General features: G+C 37.8%; 2 protein-coding genes across 4 annotated transcripts; one reads left to right on the forward strand and one right to left on the reverse strand.

The window, feature by feature from the left end:
* The first annotated feature begins 1,410 nt into the window (after positions 1 to 1,410).
* On the forward strand, positions 1,411 to 4,314 carry LOC111873879. Its single transcript, XM_023868940.2, has 2 exons — positions 1,411 to 1,516; positions 2,713 to 4,314. The coding sequence occupies exons 1-2, from the start codon at positions 1,481 to 1,483 to the stop codon at positions 4,006 to 4,008; spliced, it is 1,332 nt and encodes a 443-aa protein (XP_023724708.1). The 5' UTR covers positions 1,411 to 1,480; the 3' UTR covers positions 4,009 to 4,314.
* A 4,808-nt stretch (positions 4,315 to 9,122) lies between these two features.
* Positions 9,123 to 21,067, reverse strand: LOC111873878. Of its 3 annotated transcripts, none has more exons than XM_023868939.2 (4): positions 20,971 to 21,067; positions 15,443 to 15,648; positions 15,158 to 15,364; positions 9,123 to 13,066 (listed from the first exon to the last, which is right to left on the reverse strand). In XM_023868939.2, exons 2-4 carry the CDS (start codon positions 15,636 to 15,638, stop codon positions 10,458 to 10,460), a joined length of 3,012 nt encoding a protein of 1,003 aa, XP_023724707.1. In that variant the 5' UTR covers positions 15,639 to 15,648; positions 20,971 to 21,067; the 3' UTR covers positions 9,123 to 10,457. The 3 variants fall into 3 exon arrangements, with proteins under 3 accessions (XP_023724707.1, XP_023724706.1, XP_023724704.1); XM_023868938.2 differs by lacking the exon at positions 20,971 to 21,067 and adding an exon at positions 15,816 to 16,051 and having other exon boundaries at positions 15,443 to 15,668; XM_023868936.2 differs by lacking the exon at positions 20,971 to 21,067 and adding an exon at positions 15,816 to 16,050.
* Between the last annotated feature and the right edge of the window lie 15 nt (positions 21,068 to 21,082).

A 21,082-nucleotide genomic window follows, 5' to 3' on the forward strand; every position in this document is an offset into this window, starting at 1 on the left:
AATGCTTTTACAAATCAATAAAAATATTTGTGCTTAATTATACGTTCAATTTTTGAGACAAACACGACGACTATGATAATAGCAAAGTAAAAGTGTCATAAAAGATTAGATTCACGGTTGTAGTACCTATACTGATACATTTTGTGTGAGAAAGAGTTGCATTTTTTCCAGAATATACTGATACATTTTGCATGAGAAACAGTTGTATTTTATCTAGAATTGTAATGAAATAAACTCTTGAAGATCTTTTCGTATTAAGATCGATTAATTATGCTAAACTCAGATCTTACAGCCATAATAAGACTATCCTCATAACTGGAATATTACAAAAACAAATTTTTATTCAAATTATGTGCAGATTTCGCCGCATTTTATAAAAATTATCGGAATATTGTGACTAGATTACATAAGAATGCGGAAGAACTTTTATTTTTTTAAAAAATTCTCAGTAGTAGTAGTAGTAGTAGTAGTAGTAGCAGCATCAGTAGTAGTAGTAGTAGTAGTAGGCAGGACGCCTAGTAATAGTGGGGGTAGTTGTAGCGTGTAGGTAGCAACAGTATTATTGGTAGTGGTTGTAGTAATTGTAATAATAGTAAAGGTAAAGTTGTCCCTGTGCTTAACTAATTAAGGACGACGCCATGAAGGTATGGAGGAGTGGATGTATAGATCCACATTTTCTTGAGCTCGGCATTAGTTGGAGGTTTGTAGTCAGCTTCACGCCCCGACCGCTTTAACCCCGGGGAAAGAGCCCCCGATACCCATTGGATAGGAGGTTGGGTGGACCCAAGAGCCGGGCTGGACGACGTGGAGGCGAGAAAATTCTTGACCCTATCGGGACTCGAATTCCGACCCTTTAGTCGTCCAGCCCGTAGCTAGTCGCTATACCGACTGCGCTATCCCGGCTCACAATTGTAATAATAGCAGTAGTCAAAAATTAAATTTCTGATTTGGGGGATGGATTTAAAGTCAGCCCAACTGTTAAAGTTGTTTACAACAGTCTTCTCATGAACACTAAGTTAAAGATTGTAATAACGTAGGCAAATCCATGATTGAAGTAACCGAATCCTTGACAGTGACAGGAAGGTTAAACGGGGAGTTACAAAGGTTCTGGGGAAGCCAAACTATTCTTAAACTTCAATAACATACCAGCATGCTAATTAAATACTTTTTTGTTATCACATACCTCATACGCAAAGGAAAATTAATAAATAAAGTACCAGGCCAAAAGCATGCATAAATTTAAATGGATAACGAAATCACACTGCAGGGAAATGTTTAAACGATATTTAATCCATCAACCAGACAGGTTTCGAGGCAGTGAGGAAAGCAAGAGTATTCTTCGGCGTATCGATAATTGTACACACTTCGACCTACACCACCCACACTGATCTACACTGTGCATATACAAACACAACATCACTCTGAAGCTGTCCGCTGCCGAAGTTAGACGGGGTTGACTTACACAAGTCAATTTAGTTCGATGGAGGACACAGATGTGGAGATGTCTATATGGCCGGTAAGCGTTTCAAGTATGCCTGTTTCGTGAGGAAATTTAAACTGAACACAAGCTAAAAGTGGAAACCTGCCTTAAATATTTAGTTAAAAATTAGTCGAGAGTATTTGCCTACTTATACTTTGCGTTTAATCACTGACGAAGGGTAAAATGTTGGACTAAGTTAATGAAAGTAAGGTTTTTTAGGAATACTTAAGTGAATAGATCAAAATAAATTAAACGTTTCGAAGAAAAAAAAAGTAGACCCAAGCAAACTAAGCAATAATATATTGAAGGACATGTGGGTGGGGACCAACTGCGTCCTGGGTTCGCGCCCCGGGGGGCTCCGTTCTGCCTTCAGGGAACCCAGATGTGGCCATACATATTAAAAAATGTGTCATATAATCTTGGTGTTGAGAATATTTGGACCGAAGAGAGATGAAATGACAGGAGGTTCGAGAAAACTTCATAATGAGGAGCTTCATAACTTGTACTCTTCTCCATGTAAAATTAGAAGGATCAAGTCAAGGGGGATGAGGTGGGCAGGGCATGTAGCACGAACGAGGGAGACGAGGAATGCGTATAGGGTATTGGTGGGAAAGCCAGAAGGAAAGAGACCACCGGGAAGACCAAGGCGTAGGTGGGTGGACAATATTAAAATGGATCTTAAAGAGATAGTATTGATTGGATTAATCTGGCTCAGGATATGGACCAGTGGAGGGCTCTTGTGAACACGGTAACTAACCTTCGGTTCCATAAAATGTTCGGAAATTCTTGAGTAGCTGCAGAATTGGCGGCTTCTCCAGAAGGGCTCAGCTCCATGAGTAAGTCATATAATCTTAATCACAACCATAAAAATGCAACAAAGGGCAGCAAGATGGCTTTAGGATTATCCATAATATTTTACAGATTTAAGTCTTTAGCAGCGTTCGGGCCTTCAGACACGTCACTGTGGTAGTGAATATATTATTTTAACAAATTTTATTGCAGCATACAGTAATAGGACTATGTCGTTGAATTCGGATATGTGATTGAGTTCAGTTTCTCGAAGCAACATTTACACGAAATTTTCCACGTGTTTATATATTTAAGCTACTCTAAAAGCAACTCGTTTCTACGTTTCAAATAACACAGGATCTAACGATTTAAAATTGACAAGCCCTAATAACTAATTACTATTGTAATTTATCAAATTTTCAGTGCATATGTAAATGTTGCAGGTTGGAACGACAGCGCTGATTGACATGCCGGATGTTGTCTTGTTAAAGATATTCTCATATTTGAATGCAGAGGACTTGGCCATGACCATCCCTTACATCGACTTTCGCTGGAACGTGCTCTCAAAAAGCCCAATGCTATGGAAGGACATCACCTTTACACCTCCTCCCCACCTGACAGAAGCAGACATCATACAGCACCTCCAGAACATGCCAGAACTGAGGTCGTTCCGACTGCGCCGCGCAAAATATGTCGACGTTATCATGACCGCCATAATTCTGCATTGTAAACACATCCGACGTATAGTTATGGAATGGAAACGTGGACCTAGCAAACCAAGAGTGGAAGAGCTGATGTGTTTTGTCCCCCAAATCGAATGCTTGGATGTCGTTATTCCAGGTTCACAGTTTAACATTGATTTTGCAAAATTTTATGGAAATTTCAATACTGACACCACACTTACGATGCTCAATAGGTGGAGCTCGCATTTGTATACGATTGAAATGAACCCTTCAGTAGTTTGTCTTCCAGATTCTGAAGAGGGTATTCGAAAAATGATGGTTGAGAGGATGCAGCATTTGGAAACATTAGGAATTGCTTGCAATTTGACGTCAAATATATTCAGCACGATCTGTAACTGTACGAACCTAAGGTATCTCTTTGTTTCTTGCGAAGATTTGCAAACCACAGATGAAATCAATATATATCATCTACGAGCTCTAAACCATTTAGAAAGTCTACAATTGCACTGTCTACAAAGGTGCATTATAGGTTTTAAAGAAAGTTGTCTATTTCCTCGTTTATTTAAATTGGAAATTGTGGGCAGTGGTGGAGCCTTATTCAGACTGACGTCTATTTCTATAAACCTCAGGCATCTAAATCTCCAAGACAGTGCATTTGTTGATGAAAATCTCGTAGACATTTCTTTATGCAAATTGTTAATACACCTTGATATTTCTGATAACATAAATTTGACCGATAAATGTATCGAATATGTGGCATATGGATGTCAGAATTTGCAGTTTCTTGATGTATCTTATTGCGAGAACATGACGGACGGCATTCTGAATACTTTGCAGACATGCAGAGACCTGCAGGCTTTACGGATGGATGGTTTTCATTTTAAAGAGGAAAACTGTTATCAAATTCCAGCTCTGTTTCCACATTTGAAGGAATTCAGTATTAAACATAGTGATGTATATAACATTGCAAGGGATCTTCAAAGGAACATGCCTTCTTTAAATATTCTGACGTGTTTTTATAGTTATGATTCCTGTGACTCGGAAGAGGACATCTAGGATTAAAATGTGAACAAACGATTGATTTAGCTTTCATTGATAATTGTTACATTTGTGGGGTATGTATTTGGAACGTACGCTTCAGTAGCGCGGAATGTAACGCGTGTTGTTAGAGGTCGTTTTAATATAAATACATTTAGGAAGGAACCTCTATATAACACGGTATCGCGTTATTTGAATAGGCCGTACTATAGTGAATCTTAATGAATATTTTTATATTACTTATGTCATATTTCTTTTAGGAGATAAATCTTGTATGCACTGTCTTTTCTGTAAGCTAATAAAATGATTGCACTTTTATAGATATGTCCCGTTTCGTGTACATGTTAATTACGAACCCAGTGGTGGAAAGCAGGAGTTCAAAGAAACAATAAATGGGACATTTGCCCAATACGTAGCAACGAAGAGGGCTGGAACCTGGTTTTGGACATAGGTTCAGGAAGCACACTAAGACGCAAGCATAAAGAAAAAAGTCATGAAATAGAAATACTGGATTAAATACAAAAAGAAATGAGAGACGATGGTAAGAAAGCACGAGAGGGGTACAGAAATAAATTTAGATTAAATGTTAGTGTATAATAGATGAGTTCTATATTACAGGAATAGAAATGTAAGAGAGGTGCCGGGGCTGGGCCAGGGAATTGAATTCCGGCACCCCAAGGTGTAAATTGCAACGGACATAATAATGTATTCAGTATTATAAACTTAGTAACTTCAAACAGAACGCCGCAGCCGGATAACATCCTTGGTTCCAATTCGGGGGCTCCGCGTTCAAATTTCAGCCCAGAGACCCGTTACCCTCACTGAGGTTTTTCATGGTTTCCCTCAATCTCAAGAGGCAAATGCAGATAGTGTCTTAAATTAGGTCACGACTGTTTCCGTCTGCATTCTTTAATATTCATTCATTAATCAGCACCGGATGCTATAGTCTCAGCTACTAACATTGTTAAATAAACGATACATAAATAAGTTCTGCATTGCTTTTACAAAAACTACGAACAAAGGATCGGCGAGAATGTATCTAATATGCACAAAGACGGCTCTGGAGACCAAAAAGTCTCCTACACAACGGGTACCAGGGGCTCTTTCCCTGCGGGTAAAGCGGTTGGGGCGTGAAACTGACCATTCACTCACCTCCGTCTAATACCGATTCTACGAATGTGTGGATTTATACATCCACTCCCCTTTACGTCTTCATATCGCAGTGCTCAATCACGCACAGTAACTTTACTTTTAAGCCTGAGTTTGATACGTCTTCAATTTTTTAACCTACTGCATACTTTAATATCTTTAATAATTCATGTGCTTAATGAATTTTTCATGGCAAATGAAGTGGTCGTATAGTTGACTAATACTATGGCCAGCAACGTTATTTCACTTATCCCCTTTTGTACTTTTAATTACAAAGCATCGTGAAGGATGTTGTGTAGTGTCTCAAACAGCACTGTAAGATGCTGAAGATTCTGCAAGTAAGTTGATAAGGACATGCTTTGCAAGATTTGGCAAGAACTGTACCACCATCTGATCACACACCACACAAAAATACTTGACACATTTTAGCAAGCAGTATAAATTTCATACTGCTTATATTTTTTAGTCAAGTAACCATGCAAGTGCTCTGCATTTGTCTAAGCGTTTCTCTTTTTCCTACTAGACTCTTTTATGTTGCTTTAAAATGTGAACCAATACAACTGAAACAAAATTACGATCTATTGGCTTTCTTTTGGCATTTCTATTGGGTTACTTCAATTGTGTTCATACCTTCATGGTAATATATAGAATAAACAAGGTAAAGAAAGTTTTTTTCTTCCACATCATACTCTCAGGGGGCATATAGGTAGCGTAGTTGGTTGAGGCACTATGCTACAAGCTGGAAGGTCGCGGGTTCAAGTCCCGATGAGGTCACTGAATTTTTTTAAATTGATCTAATCCTTCAGCCGCACTATGGCCCTGGGGTCGACTCAGCCTCTAACACAAATGAGTACCAGGAATATTCTTGGGGGTAAAGGGCGGCCAGCACATAGGGCTGACAACCTTGCAATCTATGAGCCACTCATCTAGAAAAATGTGGGAACCTCCACATTTCACAACCCTATGGGCCTCCACAGCCTGTTAGAGGGATAGCTTTACTTTTTTTAATCATATTCTCAGCCCCTGCCCTAATGGAAATGAAGACATAGGTACATGTATAAACCAAAATAATGAGATGCCACTTACTTATATGTGGGTTATTTAACGACATTTTCTGTAGCTGGACTACAAGTGTTGGACAATGGCTAGATGAATAATTCGGAAAGGATATGGTAGGAATATAATGAATCCAAAGGAAGAAAGCTGGCACATTTTTTTTATAGACTGATGAGGTTGTGCAGCTGTATTCACTGTTTACAGTATACATTAGAAAGAGTAGGGCCTGTAACTTCATGCAGGAATTACCTACTCTGTAAAAGTTTATATTTGACAGTGTTCTTTTAAAGACAATTCACTAATTATAATCCTAAAACTTATAGCTAAACTGTTACAAATGTCAAAGCAAAAGTGGAAAATTCTGGACACAGGAAAACATGTTTACTTCAGTTATCTTACAGCACCCTCACAGCAGATAGTGGCATCAACAGACCATGCTGGTTAGCATTTCCCAAAGAGGAAGCCAAGGTCCTCTGAGGTACATGATGTTTCTTTCCATGGACTGTGAATAAAAACCCAGTAATGACGATGTTGATTTAATTTTAATCCTAAAAAGTAGTTAAATTTCAGACATTCAGGTAAAGTTGTCCTTGTGCTTAATTAAGCATCAAGTCACAAAGAGGTATGGATTCTTGAACTCAGAACTAGTTGGAGGTGGCTGGTCAGCATCATGACCCAGCCAATTTACCACTGGCACCCATTGTATTGAGGTTTGGTGGGCCCCAGTGTCTGGGCCCTGTGGAGAAGAGAAAAAAAATTCCCTTGCTGGCAATCAAACCCCAGACATCCAGCCTCTAGCCAATCCCTATACTGAATCAGCTATTCTGGATCTAAATTACAAACACAAATATAATAGAAAAAAAAATTCACAAATTATCAATTTAATCAAAAGGTAACCATATTTTAAAATTTCTATCAAAATTTGATGTCACTTCCTATAGCTTGGAAGCCCCCAAACTTCTTTATTCACACCAAGGGAGTGTCAGATTAAATTTACTTGGGAATCACTGATGTAGGTGATCAGTGTTGTATGAATACCAGCCAAGCTGTGTTGGTGAGAATGTCATCTCCTGTGCAGCACTTTGATTTGCCAAACACAATTTACTGTCCAAACTACGTATAATCAAAGCAACGTACCCCGTTGGGAATCAAACCTCAGTTATCCGCCACACAGCCCAGGTGCTATACTCATTGAGCTATTGCAGTTCCAATCTAACCACTGTGTCCCACTAAAACCCTAAGCAAAGCACTAATTCAACCACTTCCAAACCAAATTCTTCAAATTTTGGGACATGTCTCTCCTGTCTTTTGAAATATAATTTTACAAAACTTCTGGAAAATTCAAATTCTGTGTAGCCTAACCACACCCTCACTATCAATTTGGTAATACTAAAGCATTGCAATGTAGAATCAAACTAGAACATCAAAGGTTCACCCGTCACTATTCTGATAGCTTCCTGTTTCTTCACTAAGAAAACTAAAGCCTATATACTGTATAAAACAGGGTACATCATAACCCGTGAGGCAACCCTATGGAAAAGAACTTTGTAAACATGTTTTATTTCCCCACCAACATAAGGATAATGAAGTATGTTGAAAACACATTTACAATCCTATCCCTAGGCTGTTACAGATTTCCACAAAAATCCCTTTTGAAACCTCTTTACATGAGGGGGACAAAGTTGCTTGCATCCGTGACATTCTTTAAGTCCCCTGGGTAGAGCAAAATGCGCAACAAACCTGGCAAAGCTTCCCAAAAGAAAAGTGCACACTTCTTCAAGATGCAACAAAGCAAGAACTTGAGTGCTCTCTATTGGGAAGCAAAATGCAAAATGGGTTAAATGATCCCAAATGCAGCCACTGGAAACCATCCATCCCTCTTTACATGAGCCACAGCATACTAATAAAAAGCTGAAGTTATCCTTGGCACCAAACCATAAAAAGACATATGCAAATGGAACTGTGGCTTCATCATTCTTGCCCTATGCAGTAGACGCTGTTGAGTGATCACCTTCATGCTGCGGCTGCTTTACCCCTGGGGAAACTTCTTCATATCCATTGGATAAAATGAGCTATCCTAGTTCCCATAGCATACTAATATGATTAGAAAACTAAGAAAGCATGAGCATGATACATTTTAATCTCACACTGATATGCACAATAATCTGAAGTTAGAAATGACATCACCATTCTCCAAATATACACAAGTTCAATTTCCTTCAAAGCAAGATTGTGTTCCTAATAAATTAAGTCTAGAGAGCAGAGTCCTTCTTGAGAAGCTAATAGCTGCTGAGCTAGTTGTGAAATTCACAACAGCTTGCCACTGGTTTCTGTTTTAAACCATTCAAATGCAGTCAATACCCTTCCATCATGTTTCTTTCAAGATATTTTTAATATTATCTTACCATCTACACCTTGGTCTTCTAAACCTCAGATTTTACTAGCCAAAATTCTGTATGCATAAATTCACTCTCTCATGTGTGGCATTTGCATCTCTCTTCACCCTCCTGTTATTACCTCTCTCTTAGATCAGCAGACTGTTTTCTAAAACACCCTCTGTATGCTTCCCTTAATGTGACACACTACACTAAGCAAAACAACAGATAAATTAGTTATACAATATTTAAATTTTTACATTTTCAGACTGTAAATGGAAAGGCAAAAGATTCTGAACTGAATGGCATCAAACATTCACTACACTTACCCTGCTCTCATTTCTTCATAAAAGCAATTTTCATTCATTGGTGTCATTCTCAAGTACCTAACTTTGCCATTATTCAAAGGATTTATTAGCTGTCCATCACGGTTTTGTCCTGCATTCTGGTGACAAGATATAAACATATACTTAGTTTCTTCCAGTTTTTTCATGTCTTCAGGGAACATGCACTGGCCTATCAAAAACTGTAAAAGAAGAATGAAGCACAACAAACGTGATTTTTTTATTTTATTATGACTTTCATCCTTCAAATACAAAAGACTCTACAACAGATAAAAGCTCATTTGGTATCCAGTCCCAAAATGACAAAGTTGCCCCCTAATAGTGAACATGGAACTTGTATATCTGACCAAATTACAGAGGATACAAAAATACATTTAACTCAGGCATGTACTGTCACAAAAATGGAACTTTTCAAGGGCATTACTGTGCACAAATTAACTAATGGTGAAGAATTCATGGGAAATAAGGCCTAAAAAACTGGAACAATCAAAGCACACTATAAAGGCATCTACAACTTCTACAAACAATATCATGTATTTTATTAGTATCCAAACTTTACCCGGGTTCTTCTTTAAAATTACCATGCTCCACCATTTCAATTAACCTCTGCAAATTTGTGTGCAATTATCAAATTTATTTAAACTTATTTTATTTGCTGCATAATTCAGAATGAAGTATTTCACACTCCACTCAAAATCTTAGGTATGAACACACTGCAGGTAACCATAATTTTACAATTGCAGGTACAAACAACACATTGATATTAACAAATTCAAGCTGAAATTTTATCAACCATATTAGCACAGTTTAGTACTATACACCGTTACACATTAGATGAATTTAATATGAAAACTGGTATGCTGGATGGACATTATTCACAGGGGACATCTTTCCTTTTGTGGGTCACTTTATGCCACTGTCAGTAGCTCAGACTATACAGCATTAAATGGTATGATGACTTATAAACGATGAATTGGAAAGGATCTGCAAGGAAGCAGTCATGGCCTAATTGAGGTACTATTCATGCATTTTCTTGGACAGACTAAAAATCTCAATCAGGAAAGATGTTGTCCCAGCTGACATTCAAACCAAGCACCTCCTGAGTCTAGAACTACTGGTATGTCAAGCCACTAGATATGGTGGATATCAAACACACACAGAGAGAATGGTTTTCTATACTGGGTACACCCATAAAACAACAGTAAGATGAAGGTGAAGAGGTACACAAAAATATCATAGTCACATAAAATAATATGCTACAACACTGTAAATGTTATAAAATAAATATACTTAGGAACATTAAAGTATTTTTTCATACTATCTATAGACTCAATAAAACAATGAAAGGTATGTCACTGTTAATATGGTTAGAAACATTTAAAATCACACTGGTTACAGTTATTTTTAAATTCCTGCACCAGCAGTTGAATTAAATACAGGTTTTTACAATAACTTATTTTTTTTTAATAAAGTCACACTTTATACGTCTAATTTTGCATAAATTTAAAACGTCAACTTAATAAGAGTAAATGAAGCACATTATTTAATGATGGTTGTGATAATTCATTTTGTTTTGAAAATGTGAAAAAGAACGTTTAAAAAATTTTCCTGCAGCAGCAGATAAGTGAAGTTTGAATTTTTTAGACCAATGGGCAGCACGATGAGATCTGTCACTATAACTGTAGTCATTTTCATAGTCACTCTGATGAAGCCCATCAAAGTTTGGCCCACTGCTGGTTCCAGTTTTGCACCAGCTGGAATGTGGATGGAAGCGACAGTATGCACGGCCACGTGCTCTTTCAAAATACCAATTAAAGTCTGGGCCACTGTAGGTTCCAGTTTTGCACCATTTGGAATGTGGATGGAAGTGACAGTCCACACGGCCACGTGCTCTTTCAAAATACCAATTACCTGTTATATGTTGCTTTTCCCTTTTCAATTTGCGCGCATCAGCTCGATCAAAGAGCCAATCACTTTTGTGCTCCAACCTACGATGCTCTGCACGGCTGTCTGCCATTTTTAATACCCAATCACCTGATATATTACTTTGTTTTGGGATGCTAGTGTCAACCATAACCCAAGAAGCACCCTGTTCCAAGATCAAAGACTGTTTGTGGTGTTTGTTTTCATCTTGCCATCTACGTTTGGTTTGTAGTTTTTTAGGCGCTTTCTTGTCTTTATCATTAAACTGGCTCTTCAAGTTTTTTTTCTCATGTGAATGATTATCTCTAAGGCTCTGCGTGACATGCTGCTCCTTGAATTTCTGTGAACGCAAAAACTGCTGATTATTTTTAAACTTTTTACAAACTGTTTTACCATTATGTGTCTGCCAACACGTTTTTGCTAGAGGTACATTTTTGTCCTTATTTTCAGGTTTATTTTTCTCTTCTTCATTAAAATGATTCTTGAATGTGCCTTGGTTGTCATGTTTCCAATTTTTATGTAATTCTGACATGTATTGCTCTTCACCATTGGATTTCTCAAATGCTTTAGGAACTGTGTTCATTTTAAAATGCTCTTCATTTAAATTGTCATGGATCATAATAACTTTATCAGGTGCAAGCTCCTTATTGATATGGGACTGCATTACATATTCAGTCTGTGTCACTGTATATTGGATACCACTTCTTTGGCCTTCTTCTGATGCAGTATTTGAGTCACCATTTTTAATACCATTACATTCTTCCTCCATGTTTTGAATTTTAAAAATGTTAGGTTCATCCATTCCTTTAACTTTCTCATCTGAGGTACCCATTACAAACATTTCACTTAATTTACTGGGTTCTTCAGAAGAGAACTCTCTGAATTTCCTTTTGGTTTGCCTCTGACTTTCTTTACATTCTAATAATAATGAACTATGAAGCCAACCGTATATTGCATCATTTTTAGAATCATGTTGATGTGCCAAATGGCACCACTTGTCTTGCAGATTTCTTTTAAACTTTTTCAACTTTCGCGTAATTCTGGATAACAATTTGTACAGCTGTTCATCTATGTCATCCACAAGTCTCTCTGTCATCTCCTTCAGCTTAACAACTGACACTTTCATTCTCTCTTGCAACTGTGCACAGAAGTCGCTTCTTTGTACTTCACATTGAGAGATGGAGTCCTGAAGATGAAACAAACTCTGTTCAATTTCTGCAACCAAAGCAACAGAGGAAGGCAAAACACTTTCAGCGTCATGTGACAATACGTCATTAAACTGTGCCTGCAGAAGTTTAACAGTTGATTTAATTATCTCCATATTATTTTCTTCCCAGTCATATGTTTTGTGTGTCACTTCTGCTTGCAGAGCGTCAACATTTCTATTTGGTCCTTCACTGCTGTATCCTACAGAAGGATGTATGTTCACTGTATGATCCAAGAAATCATCTTTTTCAGGAAGTGCAAACACTTTATTCTTTACTCGAACAGGCGGCTGTGCAACTTGGTCATCCTTAACAGCAGAATCTGAAAAATCTCTTTCAGCATTCATCAGAAAGGGGAAATCTGCAACAGTTTCATGTTCCTTAATATGAACAGAAGATCCTGCAACATTCGCTTCATTGTTCAATTCAGCAGAGGACTTGATAACACCATCATTATCTCTGAACTGCACAAATATCACATCATCAGTAAAATCAGCAACCCTGTTTCTTTCAACATCCAGTACTGCATCTTCATGGTCTGCTAATATTACATATTCTGAATTTAGGTCAAAAGTGACACTTCCTGCTTGCCCATCAGATTGCTTTTTTGCAACATTTTCATCTTCAAATTTTATTGGTGTTACATACCCTGAATGTTCCCCAGACTGAACCCTTCCTTCAGAAGACTGCTTTGCAATATTCCTGACTTCACCCTCATACTGATTTCTGTTATCTGCCATGTATTGTTGAGAGCCTATCTTATTCCCAGGAAGACCAGCAATTTCCAAGTTCAAGGGCTGTTTAAGAATACCTGCTTGTAAAGATGGCTGCAAGTGTAATATACCTTCAGCTCTGAATTTTGTATCTGCTTCCCAGGATTGAATATTTTGGAATGAATAAGATGCAGCATCTTTCTCACTCAGAAGTTTTTCTATTTTATATCGAAGCAACTGATTATCATGCTGCAGCTTTGTTAGCAGTGATGTAACTGATTCATTCAACAAAGGGCATTCCTCTTGTAATCCTGAAATCGACAAGTTGTACATAAGTACGTACATTCAAGTCAATTATTATTTATTTACATGCTTCCAAAACAGCTCAAAGGCCAATTATAAAATAAGTAAGAATAAAGAAGGAAACAAAGAAACAAATACAAACAACAGAAGATGTCAACTAGTGTCATTTAGACGATAACAAAAATTCAGCTGTGCCAGCCATTGTGTCGTGAGAGAATACACACACACACACATACATTCAGAGTAAAATTAATATTGTAATAAAAAGTACCATTATAAAATATAATTATGAAAAACAGTTCTGTTCCAAATATATCACTACCCCTGCAAATAACATTAGTAGCTGAAATGCACCTAGCAGAAGGACAATTGTGTCCAGAGATAGGGGCTAGCTCCATCTATTGGACACAACTGAGTAGGTTTCACCTGAGGATGGGGACAGAATCCAGTCTCCAAAACACTGTATTTTGATAAGGAAACAGGACATTTTTTTTAAAAACAGACAAGACGATGGATAATGTCCATAAACATAATACTTGTAGGACAATTTTTACTTGAACAGCAAACACTGAACAAAGAAAAGTCTGACATATAAACTGTAATTATAAATATGTGGGGTCAGCATGCATGGCACCCATCGTGCACAGACTTTGTGAAAACCTAACCTGTCATGCATTATGAGGTAGGCCATGATGATGTATTTTAGTGTCCTGTTGAACTGATTCTTGTCCATGATATGTATGTATTGGCCGTCTTCTAGTGCACACAATCTCACATGTCACATCACTACATGTTTTGGCATCACTGTGCCATCCTCAGGTGTGTTATTTACGTTAAACTATTGCACTGCTCGCCATCATGTGTCGTTTATAAAATGATTTAAAGTTTATATTCTTCATGTACTATAATAAAATTTGTTAAGATTTATCATCTTATACGTCTTATTTCAAACTCACGTATTATATTATTCTTCCACTATGGGAGTCGTTCTTCCTATATTTTGTGTATACTGTGTCTTGTGATGTGTCCTTTGGCTGCGTGAGTTGTAATCATATATATAAAATGTTTCTCTTCCTGGTTATAACAATACCAATGGGACAATGCATATGAGATCAACTGTCAGTCTACTGGGCAACAATCAATCACTTCTACATGCCTTTCTACAGCAACATGTTAAAACAAGACAGATTCCTATACATCCTTCACTTCTTACACTTGCTAGTCAACAGGAATGAAACTGGCAAGACAGACAAAAATTATGACAGACTGTGGAAAATATGAACTGTATGTGAAATTCTGAATAAGGCATTTTCAAAATTTTGCAACCTTTCTAAACATCTGGCAGCCAACAAAGCTATTGTTCTCTTTGAAGCAGTAGTAGTTTTCAAACAGTAGATTCCAAAGAAGACGAACATTTTGACATAAAAATACAAATTATGTGATGCCACTGGCACTCTATACAAACCTATATTAGCCAGATAACCAGAGTCAACTTGTATTTTATGGAATATATACAATTAACTGTGTAAATATATTAGTTCTAGCTTTTCAAAGAGGTATGTTATCAGTAAATCATGGATTTTAGGTTCTAACAGGTAGTTACAAAGAGTTCCACCTTTAATATATAACACTGTGTGGTCAGTTGAAAGCAAATTGACAGTTTGGAGGAACATGTCGCCTACATCTTCAGTGTAGAAGGTAAGCCAAGCAAGAAACCTGCATGAAGCAGTCAGCAAGCACAGATTTTCACTGGACTACAAGGGATTATATTCAAGAACACAGAAATCTTCATGTGAAACTGTGTTTATCTCCCTTAGCCATGTCTGTAATGTACCTAACAGTTGATGGACATGAAAGCTGGTGCCCATAGATCACAGAGGTGAAGAAGCAAGAGCAAAAATTCTGCCAACTAGGCAGATGGTAGGGATGTAGGTGAGGGTCAGGATGCACTCAATGTGCATGAACACAAGTTTCTTACATTTGGCAACATATAATGAGTGTGGTGGCAGGCAAAACTGTAAATAACTCCCCCTCAAATATGGCCATAAATAAAAACCATAAAATTACCAGAACATATACAAATGAGTCTTCAGAATTACCTAGGAAGTGTCCTATACCAAGACCAGTTACAGCTGCAAATGAGATTACCAACAGCACATTGAGGCGGGTGTTTAGGTACGTATTTGGATGATGCATATACTTCTTTTCTTTGGACTCAACCAAAGAAAGAGTTTGCTCCAACTCATTAGTTCCATCACTTTCAGTTATGATGGAAATGCCATCTGTTTCCATGTCAGCTTCCCTGTCTATAAAGAAAACAGAATACAAGGTGGAACGTGACAACATAAGTTCAATAGAGGTGTTACATATTCATTATTACTTACATTCATCTTGGTCCTTTTCTTCTTCATCTATAACTTCAAGTGATTCTCCATCACTGGGTTCTCCACTAATACTATCTCCATCTATAACAGAGCTATCAACCGGTATGTCTTGTGGTTCACAGGAATCTGATCCTAGTATTGACCAAGAATCTGATATATCAGATTCATTGCTGTTGTCTGTAGGATTATTCTCCATTTAAGATGTCCTATAGAGAAAAAATGACATCTGGAATAAAAAAAGTTCACGAAACATCTTGAACTGGCAAAATACTTAATATATTTGACCTTATTAATTTATTGGGTTATGGTGCCTAATGCGTAATAAAACAATGGAATAAATAATGAAACTCAATCCTTATTCCTAGAAGCGTACCTTTTGCAAGTATCCCGTACTTTGGAAAAACACCGTAAACATTTGCACAACATATCTGTCACAAAAATGCCATAATTAATTCTGCAACATTTCTGAATCACCCATGACTTCTTACGTCGTAAACTTACGTTCTATTTACGTCCATCATTGCTAATATCTGTGTTGTGCTTTTCAACTATGGGAGATTTTTAAAAGTCGTCATTTCCTGTCCGTCATGTGACTCCGAATTTGATGTTGGCAGAAATGAATCAAACAATAATCTGGCAGGGGTTTAAAACCACAGGCGAGAATTGTATTTGATATTGGCAGGATTGACAAAGGAAATTTACCAATATAGATCAATCCTACCAATCTTACACAGTGTTGCCGGTTGCATACAAGATTGGTTCATGATTACCATTTTGTCAGGGTGGCACTGCTATAAAATATTGTCATATTGTATAGTGATTCTTTCAGCAATGGTAGTGACAGCTGGCGAATATTAAAAAAGAAATATGGAAAACTGTAGGGATCGAGCACCTACCCCGACTTTGGTGACGGACTGAAAATCGAGTTCTTGCTTCCCTGTTGGAACAGTATGAAAAAAAATCTGTTAAAACTATATACCTAGCCTTCTATTTAATGGGGACCGCAGTCTATTTCCCCGGGGCAAAGCGGTCGGAGCGTAAAGCTGACGACTCACTGCCATCTAGTACCGAGGTCAATAATGGTAGAGCTATATATTCGTACTTCCATACGTTTTCATGGCTTGTTGCTTAATTAATTAAGACCAGAAAGAACTTTACCTTACAGTTATTAATTCCTACAGTTCGTTTTAAATAATAAAGATACTTAATTTATTACAGCACACGGAGAAAGAAGTTGAAATTAAGGCTGTTTTCGAGACGACGAATCATTTTGAGACATCGCCACACACAGCATACATTTCACTGCACTGTCCTGAGATGTTTGTTACCATACGGGAGTGGTTTCAAAAATATAGAATGCCGTCACAAGGGATCTCTACCCCCCAAAAGCAGCAAGACAGCTGTCAGCTGACAAGATCATGGCCAGTGTGTTTTGGGATTCATGTGATTTTATTCTACATGGTACAACAATTAAAGCACAGCATTAGAGTAAATTGCTCGGCAATGCTGTGCAAAAAGCAATTCTGAAGACAGACCTTGGAAGCTGTCAAAAAAGATAATCACACTGCATGCTAATGCTCGTCCACATACGATAAATTTGACGAAGACGACATTGGCAACAAGGGGCTTGGAAATCATGAAACACTCTCCCTACAGCCTTGAATTAGGCTCCAGTGATTTTCATTTGTTTGGACCAATAATGGTGCACCCGGGAGAACTGAATTTTAGATGAACTCAAACGCAGCGGCCTAAGCTGGCTACAAGTCAGAATAAAATATTTTATGCTGCTGGCGTCAGCAACTTGCCAGGATGGTGAAAAAACAAAAATGAAAGCGTAAGGGGAGAATATCTTGAAAAGAAGTGGAAATTTTGGGATTCTGTCGTAAGTATTCTTTTTTTGTAATAAATAAATGAATAAAATCCAGACAAACCTTGAACCACCCACCTATATCATTCAGCTTCAATGGGTCAGTCAGGCGCTCCAGACCCATTAACACACTTCTAAGGTTTGAAATTCAAGAGCAGTATAAATTTAGTAAATTCAGCGACATGGGAAGGGTAGAATTTGGAAAGCTATGACTCCGTAGTGTTAAAAGACAAATAAATCATAAATCGGTGAAATGTTGTGACAAACTGTAAAAAGAACAAGTTATAAGGATAAGGCAGGGAGTATCATAGCACCAAACAGTCTCCTTCTAAGGGGCCTAACTGAGTAGGTGTCTTCCCCCCTCACCTGAGGACGGAAACAGAATCAGTTTCCGAAACGTTGTGTTTTCTATTTTATAGAATACCGGACGATTGAAAAAGTCCGAAAATCCAGCAATCCAAATAGTCTTGCTATTTTGAAGGGTAGCGGTCTAAACTCAAATATTCCTTCCGCTGCTTCTGCGGAAACTCTGTGCATCCTCACAGACAGCAGTGAAACCATTCTAAAACGACTGAATCCTCGGAAAATAGGCTGCAACAGCAAAGACATTTAATCTTCTCCCTTCAATCATATGATATTTTGCACATCGCTGACGTGAGCAGCCATTTCTTCTGCCCAGCTGTTATGAGCCCATGATTCGCGTTTTACTAGCTTCGTCAGACTGGCTTCATTTCCTATTCTGACTGTAAGCTAATTCGTGTCTAGCTTCAAGCCCATTCCGGGTTTCTCCTGAGCCCTGCTTTGAAATATATTCTCCTTTACAAGAATTTTCTTTCTAGCCTTTTATACTATAGGTTCTTGTATGGGGAAATTATCACCCAGACTGACCTGCACAAGAACTAGTCTTTTGGCCTATTTCATAAAGGGTATTAAGAGAGAAAATGTTGATAGCTGTAACCGAAGTACGTACGTGTATATTAGCTTGATTGCAGGAAGTTCCCCATTGAGGTTCTTCGGGGCGATTCAATAGAAGCATGCTCACAGTCTTTCTTGGCAATAAGACTACTCTTATTGCCCGGAAATGTTGCTGTTACAAGGATAGAGACCGGAATTCCTTAAACTACTAGTAACATTCTTAGCAGTAACTGTTCTCATGTATACAAATTCCAAATAATTAAAAAAATTCGCTTCCACGGTAGATGCTAAGATGCGGTCTGGATTTGCATGCAACCAGCGTTCGATTTCTTGACTGTAGTAGCATTTCAAGGAATCGATAAATGCCAGGTCTAGAGGTTGAATTTTGTGGGTGCTATGAGGAGGTAGGCATGTTTTGGATAATTATTTATCCCGGACTAATTTGACGGCTTCCAGTATATGGACAAGAGAGAAGAGACCGCCCAAAACAAGGATAAGGGAACATTCTTCTGAAGCTTTGCAGAATCCACATCAAATATCTGGTGCGTTCATCCAAGGCCAAGCATCTTTGAGTGTCTGCGCTGAACCACATTTATCCCCATCTCATCGTTCTTAAATAGTCCTAAGGGAGAATGGTCTATTTTTTCACTGTTGTTTCAAAGAAATCGAAGAAGTGACTTAGTGCTCCTGGAGTAAAACCTGGAGTTCGAGCATAGTTCTGGACCGTGAGGTGTTCTTGCTGACAGGTTGGGATGTGGCCGAAGAAAAAATTTCAGCCACGTTTCGTCACCCTTCTCATTCGCTTTAGAAAACGAGTTTTCTGTGTCATTTCTCGGTGCGAGGTGAATAATTAACGTCCGACACAATTAATTGCCAAGTCAAAGCAACATTTTTCCATGTCAAGACAGTGTTCCACCAGGTCTTCTAAGAGACTAGATGCATAACATGTTTTCTACGAAGTCCTGCTTCTGTCCCATGAGCAGAATTACTCTCGAGCTAAACACTCAGTATTCCGATATTCATAAGTATAACACAAAAGGGAAACTAGATTTATATGTCCAATTATGCAACACTGCTAGTTATAAAAAGTGTATTTAACATTGGAATAAAAATACATAACAACTTATACTCTGAATTGAAAAGAATATGAAATTTTAAAGTATTTAAAACTAAATTAAAAAGTTATTTATTACAGAAGTTTTCTTATTGTCTATAAGATTTTTTAATAATAATGATAGACGATAGTATGGTAATTCGAGTTAGTTTCATATTGTGAGGAAGTAGTATATAGATGGTCTTTGGACTGTTATCTTCATTAAATTTATGATGCTTCGTTTTACATGGCCTACTTGTGTTTTGGTGGTTTAAGTATATTTATTGCTTTATACTGAATTGCTGGGAGTTGTCATCCATTGTTGGCAAGCTATAGCAAGGGGATATTCACCGAAAGGGGACTGATCTAACCTGAAGCTTTATTGTTTCCGTAAACAACACTGTCAAGCTAAAAGAACACAGATCACTCAGCTTTTCTGCAGTGTAACTAAAGTGGAAGAGAGCCAAAATTTTGGAAGCTAACAAAACAGTACCAGTTAATCACGAAACGTTCTGGAGGCAAGATCAGCTGTTATTGCATGAATATTCTTTAAATTAATATTACTGACTGCTGGCGACAGCATATCTTCGATGAGATACCGCGCTTTCCCACATTAGGAGACCTCCCTAATTATGAGATGTTTATTCGTTTGAGAAGTCGACATTTTGAAAACTGTAATTCATATAGGCGTGTTCTTACATAGAGTTATAATAAAGAGTGGATATGGTCATTCAGAACTACGGAGACTCTCCAGGTAAGTAAAAGAGACCGGGGAAATGACGAACACATATGTAAGGGAAATTTTTGCAATGTAATGTGGATAATTGTTTCCTACGTGTGTCATAGGGAGCAATAGTTATAACTTCTTAAGTCAATAGAAAGAGGTTTCTTAAAATGCAAGGCTCTGAACTAAGTATATGACATTTACCAGCGTCCATCGCCATTTCCAGCCCTGGTTATAACATACCATTTAAAAAGCCGTCCGTTCAGTTCACCTTTTAAGGTACCTGACACATAAAAAACCGGAGTTTCAACCGCCACTGAAAGCGGTAAGATTTTTTCTGACGAACAGCCGATTAATATGGAGCAAACGTCAACGCCATAAGGTGACTGATCGGCCTAGTTTCCATCATTTTTTCATTTGGGAAGTTTATTGTGTAGCTTACATCCTGCATTTGTTGATCTCACAAGAAGCTACACGAATTGTAGCGTTTGTGTGTTATTGTTAGGGTGAGAAGAGAAGAGAACGAGATGGATGAAACATGTAACATGTATAGAGAATGTAGGACCTTCCCATTTTTTGATCTGAAAATTCGAAGGGAAAAGCCAGTATAAAACGTTGACATGGAAAGGAGAATAATATTTCATGGATCTTCGGTGGGTACGATGTGGTGGATTGGCATACGAGGATGAACCTTTGAGTCATACCTTGCGTAGACAACCTTGCAGAAGAAAGGGATTGTGTGTTGAACGATATATCTACTATGGTACATGTATGTTGGAAGTAGATTCTAGTAACTCTCTAACGGCATGCCGGTTTACGTTATTATTTGATGATAAAGCATTGTCAGAGAGGTCAGAGATGTTTTTGGTGCACAATAGACTGCAACCAACTAGATACGCATAGACTACTTCGAAAATGCGTGGTCTTACCGTGCTCGTGTGACGGAAGTTGGCGATAATGATTGAAGCTGAAGCCTAGTGGAACGAAGATGAGATATTGCACACGTCTTCTATTTCCTGAAGTAACAACGGTAACAACTGA

The sequence above is a fragment of the Cryptotermes secundus genome, unplaced genomic scaffold, assembly GCF_002891405.2.
Source record: "Cryptotermes secundus unplaced genomic scaffold, Csec_1.0 scaffold459, whole genome shotgun sequence".
Lineage (NCBI taxonomy): Eukaryota > Metazoa > Arthropoda > Insecta > Blattodea > Kalotermitidae > Cryptotermes > Cryptotermes secundus.